The sequence below is a fragment of the Pan troglodytes genome, chromosome 1, assembly GCF_028858775.2.
Source record: "Pan troglodytes isolate AG18354 chromosome 1, NHGRI_mPanTro3-v2.0_pri, whole genome shotgun sequence".
NCBI lineage: Eukaryota > Metazoa > Chordata > Mammalia > Primates > Hominidae > Pan > Pan troglodytes.
Window position 1 is genome coordinate 123186178 of NC_072398.2, and position 11091 is coordinate 123197268.

Genomic DNA, 11091 nt, shown 5'->3' on the forward strand with positions numbered 1-11091 from the left:
TCATTCTCAGCAACCTAACACAGGAACAGAAAACCAAACACCACATGTTCTCACTCATAAGTGGGAGTTGAACAATGAGAATACATGGACACAGGGAGGGGAACATCACACACTGGGGCCTTTTTGGGGATGAGGGGCTAGGGGAGGAATAGCATTAGAAGAAATACCTAATGTAGGTGACAGGTTGATGGGTGCAGCAAACCACCATGGCACGTGTATACCTATGTAACAAACCTGCACGTTCTGCACATGTATCCCAGAACTTAAAGTACAATTTTTAAAAAGTAGGCAAAAACAAAAGAAAAGAAAAGTAATATACAACCGAGACCTAATATTTTAGGCTTGCAACGACAGATATTTTACTATTTAGTCTTTACAGGAAAAGTTTTCCAACTACTGCTTTATAGCAAAAATAATATTGTAGATGTGGAATTTATTGATATAGCAGAGGGGTTTTTAGTAACTGATGACTTAAGCAAGATAAATACAATTTTCACCGATATGTGGTATGCATGCTAATACAGCTTTTTAAAAGCATCTTAATATGATTGTTTATATTACTCCACACACCTCTCAAAAAAATCTTAATACCTATTTTTCCTCTCATATCCTCCATATCAGTTAATAGTATCACCTTCCCAACTCCCCACTGCCCCATCCTGTGTTCCAAGCTAGAAGTACTGGGGTTATCCTTTATACTACCATTTCCCTCACCTTCCAGATGCAGGTGGTCACCAGTCAGTTTTGTTAAGACATCAATAGATTATCTTGCTTCCATTTCCTTGGTCACTTCCTTCATCAGATCCTCCTTGCAGTAAACGGGTCTCTCTGGCTTTGGTCTTAGCCCCCCAGTAGAGGTAATACATGAAAGAGAATGTATCAACAAATCGTACAGTCTTTTGAATGACAATATGTGCTAGGTATTTGTTCCATGTAAAATTACTTCATTTGAATTCCATGATGATAGAGTTAATATGAACAATCATATTTTGTTTTTTTTTATATCCAGGTTATGAAAACCAGGCTGGCTGTAGGCAAAACTGGGCAGTACTCTGGAATATATGATTGTGCCAAGAAGATTTTGAAACATGAAGGCTTGGGAGCTTTTTACAAAGGCTATGTTCCCAATTTATTAGGTATCATACCTTATGCAGGCATAGATCTTGCTGTGTATGAGGTGAGTTTATAGACATCTTTTGAATTGGAAAATGCAGTTAGATCTTGTTAGAATTGGACTTTATATGAAGAAGTAGATATATACCAGAAAACAGTGTGTGACCAGAAGTAAATTCAAGCATGTGTTATTTGAACTTTCAAGTAACTTGAGTGTGAATATGCATGGGGTCACTTTTGTATTAGATTTTCTTGGGAATTGCTTTTGTTAATGAAGAGTAGACTCAAAGTTAGGTATAGTTGTTCACCTTAAAAGGTGTTTCTAGAGATTTTTTCCTTTGTTTTGGATTTGCAAAAATCTGACATTAAGCCAAGTGACTAATGTGACTAACATGAGTAATACAGTTTCATTCCTTGTACGGAAGAATACAAATCTTGGATCAACCCTGCAATCTAAATCATTTAATAATTTTTGAATCTCACAAACAATTATTGAGCACACACTATACAAACCACTAGGTTAGACACTGGATCTGGGGATTCAAAGGACTCAATGTGTGCCTTGAAGAAACTGAAGGTCTGGTGGGGGAGACAAACGACTAAAACTCAGCGTGGTTATCTGTGCTGCGATAGACATGAGCCAGGGTGCATGTTAGGATGGGACCTAAGCTACAGCGTAGAGGAAGAGTGGAATGTGTAATGAAAAGAAGAGTCGACTTTTTTTTTTAAAGAGCTTTATTGAGATTTAGTTCATATTCCTTACATTTCACTCATTTGAAGTGTACAAGCAAATGGTTTTTGGCTTCTTACATAATTTTTAAAAATTATTATAAAATATAAAAATTGCCATTTTACTAATTTTAAGTGTACAATTCAGTGGCATTAATTACATTCACAATATTGTGCAACCATCAACACTATTTCCAAATCCTTTTCCTCACTCCAAACAGAAACACCTTAACCTTTAAGCAATAACTTCCTACCCTCCGTAACTCAGACCCTTGGTAACCTCTAATCTGCTTTCTATGTCTAGGAATTTACCCATTCAAGATATCTTATAAGTAGAATCATACAGTATTTTTCTTTTTGTGTCTGATTTATTACTCTTAGCATAATGTCTCTAAGGTTTGTTCATGTTGTAGCATGTATCAGAACTTCATTTCTTTTCATGGCTGAGTAATATTCCGTTATGTGTATATACCACATTTTGTTTAGTCCTTCATCTGTTGAAGAGCGTTTGGATTATTTCTACTTTTTCAATATTGTGAATAATGCTGCAGTGAAATTGGCATCTGCGTATCTGTTCGAGTCTATGCCTTCAATTCCTTTGGGTATATATCTCGGAATGGAATTGCTGAGCCATATGGTCATTCTGTGTTTAGCTTTTAGGAACTCTCAGACTGTTTTCCATAGTGGCTGCACCGTTTACATTCTCACCAGCAACATACAAAGGTTCCAGTTTTTCCACGTCCTTACTAACACTTAATTTCCACTTTAAAAAAGCTTATTTTTATTATAGCCATCCTCTTAGGTGTGAGGTGGTATCATGGTTTAGGACTTTACTTCTTGTGCTGAGTTTTTTAAAAAATTGTGATTAAAAACACATAACATAAAGTTTACGATTTTAACCATTTTTAAATATATAGTACACTAAGTGTTAACTGTTTGTGGTTTGTTGTGCAACAGGTCTCTAGAACTTTTTCACTTCTCAGAACTTAAACTCTATACTCATTAAACAACAGTTCCCAATTTCCCCTTCACCCCAGCGCTGTGTAACCTGCTTTCTCGTTTTATGAGTTTGACTACATTAAATACCTTGTATAAGTGAAATCATGTGGTATTTCTCTTTCCGTGACTGGCTTATTTCATGTAACATAGTTTCCTCAAGATTCATCCATATGATAGCATATGACAGGACTTTTTTGTTTTTAAGCCTGAATAATATTTTGTTGGGTATGTATATCACATTCTCTTTATTCATCTGTTGATGGACATTTGGGTTGTTTCTACATCTTGGCTATTGTGAATAGTGCTGCAGTGAACATGGTTGTGCAAATATCTCTTCAAGATACTGTTTTCAGTTCTTTTTGACATATACTCAGAAGTGGAATTTCTGGGTCAAATGGTAATTCTATTTTTAAGTTTTTGAGGAACCTCCATGTCATTTTCCATAGTAAGTAGACCTTTTTGTTTTTTAACATTTCTATCAATGTACACCAAGATTCCAATTTCTCCATGTCCTCCCCAACACCATTAAGTGGGGTGGTGAAGTCTACTACTATTGCTGTGTTGCTGTTTATTCCTCCCTTCAGTTCTATAAGTGTTTGCTTCATATATTTAGGAGCTTAATATTAGGTCCATATATAGTTATAATTATTATTTCTTCCTGGTAAAGTGACCCATTTATCATTATGTAATGTCCCTCTTTGTCTCTTGTGACAGTTTGTCTTAAAGTCTATTTTGTCTGATGTAATTATGGCCACCCCTGCTCTCTTTGGGTTCCCGTTTTTATGGAATATGTTTTTCCATCCTTTCACTTTCAGCTTATGTGTGTCCTTAGATCTAAAGTGAGTCTCATAGATAAGGTATAGTTGATTCTGTATGTGTTATTCACTCAGCAATTTATATCTTTTAATTGGGGGATTTAATCCATTTACACTTAAAGCAATTACTGATAGGGAAGGACTTACTGTTGTCATTTGGCTAGCTGCCTTTTTATCTTTGTCCTGTGGCTTTTCTGTCTTTCCCTTCCTCTCTTCCTGGCTTCTTTTGTGTTTTGTTAATTTTTTTTTGTAGTGACATGTTTTGATTCCTTTCTCATTTCCCTTTGTTTGCATTCTATAGATGCTATTTTTGTGGTTACCATTGCAACTACATAAAACATACTAAAGTTATAGCAACTTACTTTAAGCTGTTTACAACTTAACTTCAGTGGTATATAAAACTCTATTTCTATACATCTTTCACCTCCTCCCCACCAACTTTATGTCTTTTGATATTGTATATCCTTAACATAAATTTATAGTTACTTTTTATGCTTTTCTTCTTTAAATTCTGTTTAAATTTTGTTTTTGAAATTTAGATTTCAAAGTTATTTATATACCTTCATTACAATACTATAGGATTTTATAATATTCTAAATATTGACCTTTACTATAGGGTTTCATGTTTTGTGGTTTTGTGTTGCTATTTATCATCCTTTTGTTTCTCCTTTTAGCCTTTCTTGTAGGGCCAGTCTAGTGGTGATAAGCTGTATCAGCTTTTGTTTGTCAGGGACAGTCTTAATTTCTCCTTTTTTGAAGGGCAGTTTTGCCCATATGGTATTTTTGTTTGGCAGTTTTTTTAAGTTTCAAAACATAGAATGTAACATTCCATTTCCTTCTAACCTGCAAGATTTCCATTGAGAAATGCACTCAATGGATTTTTTAATCCATTGAGATGATTTTTTAATCCCATAAGATGTAAAATTTTTAGCCTTACAGGATTAAAAAATTAAAAAATTAATCTAGTTATATAACATAGTAACATGTATTTTATACTTAAAGTATCTTATGTTTAAAAAGTTGATTATCATATATATTTTATATAGTTTCTCCTAATTATTGCCTTCTAATGAAATACAGGGACCGAGAGTAATAGGGGATAAAGTATGGCCTTTTGATTAGCATGCCTGGTTCTGAGTCCTTCTTAAAAAACTCTGGGCCTGGTGTGGTGGCTCATGCCTATAATCTCAGCACTTTGGGAGGCCGAGGCGGGCGGATCACCTGAGGTCAGGAGTTTGAGATCAGCCTGGCCAGCATGGTGAAACCCTGTCTCTACTAACAGTACAAAGATTAGCTGGGCGTGGTGGTGGGTGCCTGTAATCCAAGCTACTCAGGAGGCTGAGGCAGAAGAATCGCTTGAACCTGGGAGGCAGAGGTTGCAGTGAGCCGAGATTGGGCCACTGCACTGCAGCCTGGGTGACAAGAGCGAGACTCCATCTCAAAAAAACAAACAAAAACTCCGCTGAGATGAATTTTTCTCATTTCTAAAATAAGAATAATAGATTTATGTAAGAGTTTTTGTAAGGCTCAAATGAAATATATGTAACGTGTAAAATGGGATACAAGTAGTAGAATTATATTATTTTATTAATACTCACCATAAGAGGTGTTCTTTAGATCCTGCAGCGTTTGGTACGCAGTTCACGTTTGTTTAGAAGAATGTCAGTAACCGGTGCAAACCTCATGTGTTCTGCATCCCCAGTGGCCTCCCACCTCTCCACAGAGTCACTGCCTCCTGCAGTGCCTGCTGCTTCTGCAAATGCGTGGCCTCATCCTGCAGAAATGGGGCTTCTCATGAGGTTGAGAATAGCTGTGAAAATGTTTACGTTGAAGTTGTAGAGTTCGTTAATTATTTTCTTCTTTATTTCTCTGGCAGCTCTTGAAGTCCTATTGGCTGGATAATTTTGCAAAAGATTCTGTAAACCCTGGAGTCATGGTGTTGCTGGGATGCGGTGCCTTATCCAGCACCTGTGGTCAGCTGGCCAGCTACCCATTGGCTTTGGTGAGAACTCGCATGCAGGCTCAAGGTGAATTTTTGATTACAGAACCACACCGATAAAAGTGCTGCACCAGTAATGTGCTTTTAGAACTCCAAGTTCTACTAAGATGCAGACTGTAGTTTTAAGACAGTATTTCTCAACCTTTTTTTCATTATTGCCTCCTTAAGGAATCTTTTCAGAAATTCTTTTTCTAAATGCTCCCTCGTCATGAAATTTTAATGTGACAGAAGCATTGCATATGTACTGTATGCATACATATGCCTTATACATAAACAGAGTACTATTTTTTTGACTGTGTTACATGCACGTTTTAAGATTATAAGCTTTAGTATCTGATGGATTTGGGTTCAGATCCTTGCCTCAGACTTCTTGGGGTTTTTAATGGGAATGAAAATTGTACAGTGTTGTAAGAATTACCAACAATATAAATAAAGCATCTTGGGTTTGTTAAATTTTTGGTAAATGGTGGTTGGAATCATTTTTTAGTGTTGCGTAGACCCTACAAGTTTTGAGCTGTGATTCCTCCTCACTGTGACACTGTCTCCATTGTTGGCTTTGATTACACTGTACCATCCTGGTTGTTCTGCCAGCCCATTGATAACTTTTACCATTTGCTGGCTTTTATTGCTATCCCCACTCTATTAAAGTATGCATTCAAATGCCTTTCTTTTCTCTTTGATGCTTTCCCTGGTCAGTCTTATCCATTGTTTTCTTAAGTAGTACACCTTGGGCATCTACAGCTCTATTCCCAACCTCCCTTCCAAGTGCCAGCCACAGCAAGCCCAGCCAAGCAGTCAGTCACTAATTGGCAAATACTCCCTGAGCCATTGTCCCATTCTAGACACTGCCAGATGCTAGGGGTAGAGCAGTCAACAAGTCAGATGTGGCCCCGCCAGTGTAGAGTAGAGAAGACTAACGTTATGTCCAGCAAGTAAACAACCTGGTTAAACCAACTCCTCTTTTGTTAGGGGAGCACAGAGCAAGGAGCTATAACCTAACTTGGGCGCTGCAGAATGCTGTCAGTGAAGCTGAGACTGGAAAGATGAGTGGGAGTTAGCTGGGCACAGGCCAGTGGAGTGGGAACAGAAAACATTCCAGCTGAGGGAAAGCATGTGTGAAGGCACTGAGGCAGGCACCAACATGGTGTATTTGAGGAGCTGAGAGACAGTCATGGCTGTAGAGAAAAACACAAAGTAGTGAACTACATGTTTCTTGTGTATTCTCTCATTTCACCATCATAACCATCTTGGGGATGGGAATACTAACATTATCCCCATTTTTCAGATGAGCAACTGGGGCAGAGAGAATTTAAGTGACTCCCACAAGATTATACCTGTGGTAAATAGTGGGACTGAAATTCAGACACATGCAGTCTGATTCCAACCCTCCTGTCTGCCAGCTCTGATCCAGAACTTTGCATGACTGATATGGCTGATAGATTGTCTATGGCTGATAGATTGTCATTTCTGACCTAAAAGTCTGATCATTTTACATCTGTTCAGACATCTTTGCAGCCTTTCGGTGTCAGTTCCAAAGTTGTTATTGGGAATTTCAAAGCCTTTAATAATCTAGCCCCACTTTGTTCACTCTCTGTGTAATAACCACATACAACAATTGGCTGCATCTCCATAGCACATGGTACTCCTCCCGTTGTCTTGGTTGTGCCAGCAACACTGGATTTCGCTGTCTCTTCTTGCTTGTTGAGGTCATTTCCAAGGCCCAGGTCTTTGTGCTTTTTCCCAAGCTTCCCAGAGCTTCTTCCATACTCCCCTTACTTCCTGAGATTTAACTGTTCTCTCTTCAGCGCTTGTCTAGTAAGAAGGAGGCAGCAGCAGCACTGTGGGGTGGTGGAAAGTGTACCAGCTTTGGAGTCAGACCATTGGATCTCAGCCCTAACATTTTCTACTTAGATTTTTTAGGACAAATTTCTCTATCTTTCTAAGCCTCCAATTGCTCACTTACAAAATTGATATAATATTTACCTTGCAAGATTGGTATGGAAGGTAATTAACCCAGTATTTAGAACATAGTAATTAATAAATAACTATTATTACCATCATTACTATAGTTAGGACACTCACTGTTAGGTGCTATACAAAGAGGATCATAAAAGGGATATTGTCTTGGGCTTCTTGGAATAAATGTTGTCCTTTTACTGTATTTTAGAATATCATTCTGAGTCATAATTGTTTGTTGTCATAATAATGAAACATACTTGAATATTAAATTACCCTCTTTTTTTATTTTTTAGCCATGTTAGAAGGTTCCCCACAGCTGAATATGGTTGGCCTCTTTCGACGAATTATTTCCAAAGAAGGAATACCAGGACTTTACAGAGGCATCACCCCAAACTTCATGAAGGTGCTCCCTGCTGTAGGCATCAGTTATGTGGTTTATGAAAATATGAAGCAAACTTTAGGAGTAACCCAGAAATGATGTTGCATTTTTTGCTTCAGCCTGATAATTGAAACTTTCAACAATCCCTGGAGTGACTTTTTCTCCTCGAATTGAAACAAGTCTATGGCAAAAGAAGCTGCATTTTTTTCACAAAAGGGAAGATGATAACAATGGTCACTTCAAACTTTTGGGTTCAATTATATGTACACAGAAATGTTCAAAATCATAGTTTTAATGTGTTTTGAAAAGGCCACACAATTATACTTTATCTTTTCTTAATAATCCTGCAAATCTCTGCCCTGAATCCGAAATCTGAAAATGTACTGGCTTGAACAAAATTTGTTTTGTGTGTTAGAGTTATAAATCGTTAATCTTTATTTCGGGTGGTTTACGTTTATGCCAGTTCCTTTATATTTAAATGTCTTGTTTCATATATTTTGAATGTCTTTATAGATTTCTTTAAATTTCCTTGTAGAACCATTAATAGAAAATCATTACATTTAAAATATACCTTACAGCAAAAGCATCCAAATAAGTGTAGGGTTTATGTCCTTATTTTTCTTTCAGCGGAATAGGAATGAACACAGTGGTGGAATTTCTGAAGGGAAGTGATGAAATTATATTTATTTCAGTGGGCACTTTTCCATTTTACCACTGTACCATTATTTGGTTCCTGGAGTTATACACTAATTTTCAGTATATTACTGTTAAATTATCAACACAAGGCAACTTATTTGAAAGATTCCGTTTATCCTGCCATTGCTTTGAAAAGCAGCAGGAAATGAAATCCTTTGACTTGTATCAGCTTCTGAAGAGCATCTTTGTTTTCCTTTGTCCTTTGTTTCCTACCTTTTGAATCAGATTCCGTTTTAGTCAGGAAGACTTCTTGGGACCATTCTTAGTAACCTGAAATTTCTTTTTTAATTGCATGAAGTGGATTGATCATGGGCAAATGATGTGCTTATTTCTCCCTCACTGTTGAATATCTTTGAACTTGCTGTTTTCAATATGGGCAGCACAAAGGTGAGAGATACATATTAATAGTAGTATGTATTACTCTTATACATTAGATACCTATATTTAAATGAAAGGCCCAATTTGTAAACATATACATTCATATTCTCTCTTGCCCCAAGTTTTAGGAACATGTTAGGATATAGGAGACTTAATTTATAATAATGAGAGCATTTTTTTATTTTACTAAAGCCATTTTTATAGTCAACTATCTTTTCTTATTTGTGTGATTAGAACTTAGAAAAATATTTACTAGTTGAAGTTATTATCAGTTTTTAATTTAGTTCTTAAACTCATTTCACTTGTAATAATTTCTGTTATAAATTGCCAGCATTTTAATGAAAATCTAATGATGTAATAGGCATTTTCTTTATTTGAACCTACCTCTTTTATTTTCTGAACCAAAGAGAAAGATGGACTGGTGTTTGTGAAACATTTTTAAAAATGTAGTTTCATTTATATTAGTTATGTTTGATAAATGTCTCAGTATTTTTATAATATGATAAGCCTGGGATTCTACTTTTAGGGTTATTTGTACTTTTGAGTAATATACAAAGTGACAATATTAAGGTACATGATCAGCTCTTTCTATTTTTACTCGTAAAAATTATGGAAATGAATAATTTTGCTAACAACTTTGAAATTTCAAACTTCTGGAAAATATGAAAATATTCATTGTTCATTATGAATTTAAATTGTAAGGTATGAATGTGATTTGTCTGTACATCTTGTATCTTTTCCAAAAAATGATTCTGTATCTTTTGGAAAAAAGCCGAGAGTTGAAGATAGTATATTTCTGGTAGTACTGAATATTTACTTACAGTTTCTATCAAAAATATATATTTGTTTCTAAAATTACTTGTTTTCCAGTTTTTATTTTTTTTAGAGAAAATTCTTAAGTCTCAGTTTCCTAATAGAAAAAAAAATTATAAATAAAGCAAAAATTGTATCCTACAGCTTAGCTAGCTTAGATGTTTGGCACCAGTTTGAATCATGCTTTTTACAGCTGGCTCCATGTAGTCTTTCCAAACATTTTGGCCTTTCCTGAGCAGCCTTTGTAGATATTGTCTGTATGATGCATTTTGACACAAGATGATATTTTTTGTGATCTCAAAATTCTACATTTACCCATTAGAGTTAGAGCCCTGGGGTTCATAGTACCAAGGCTCAGAGCCTCACAATCCAGAGCCTCAGGATTGGCCGGGCTCATTTTGCCGTGGAGTATCAGTTTGTCCTGAAATTGTGGGAAAAAATTCTAAGTTGAATTCACTGGTAAGTAATTTTTTAAAATTTCATAATGCAGATTACATCCAAAATTTGATTTAAAAATTAAAACATAAGACTGCAGAGAAATTCTGCATTTCAACTCCAATACTATCCAGACTTCAGAAATAACTTATCAGTTATTTCTGTAAGCTTCTTGCTTACCTGGATACCTGACAGGTGAGATGGCTGTAGCAGACACTGGCAGTTCCCTGCCCACACACCTGTCCCTGTCCACAGCTGCACAAGGCAGCTCTGTGTGCAATTGCCAGCATCTGCTCCTCTGTTCTCAGGGAATCTTTGTTAGAAAAATGCTGCCATATTTGTTTCTCACCTATTAGTCTTGTCTCCCAGTCAAGAGAATAAATTTATGCAAGCAGAGATTGTACTTTACAGTATTTTGTCTTTGAGCTTGGCATTAGGTTGCATTTGTAAAAATGTGGCATGGCTTCCTCATCCCCCAATAGGAACTTTGCCAGCCCTTTTGTTCTCATGGAACTTCCTTTTTTGAAAAGAGCACCAAAGGAGTAAAATACTGTGGAGGGAGCAACCCTCCTTTGCCATATGCTCTCACTGGGAGACATGTGGAGCAGTCTGAAGTCATTTAGGCCACTCTCTGGGAGAGCACATCCTATGATGTTCTCCCAGCCTAGCCCCTTCCACTGTGCTCAAGTCCAAGCTGACCAGCTTTCTGACCACAGTGTAAACAAAGATGATTGTCAGTGGGCCCCAGAGTCCTATATCCAGACACTAAGCCACAG

At 36.5% G+C, this 11091-nt stretch overlaps 1 protein-coding gene across 1 annotated transcript in view; it reads left to right on the forward strand.

Moving 5' to 3' along the window:
- The window catches only part of SLC25A24 (solute carrier family 25 member 24), a 64122-nt gene extending 54197 nt beyond the window's left edge, over positions 1–9925 (forward strand). The window contains exons 8-10 of the mRNA XM_514375.8: positions 1010–1177; positions 5533–5683; positions 7908–9925. Coding sequence (XP_514375.5) covers positions 1010–1177; positions 5533–5683; positions 7908–8092 — 504 coding nt within the window. The 3' untranslated portion in view covers positions 8093–9925. The remainder of the gene's footprint in view (positions 1–1009; positions 1178–5532; positions 5684–7907) is intronic.
- The last annotated feature ends 1166 nt before the right edge of the window (positions 9926–11091 follow it).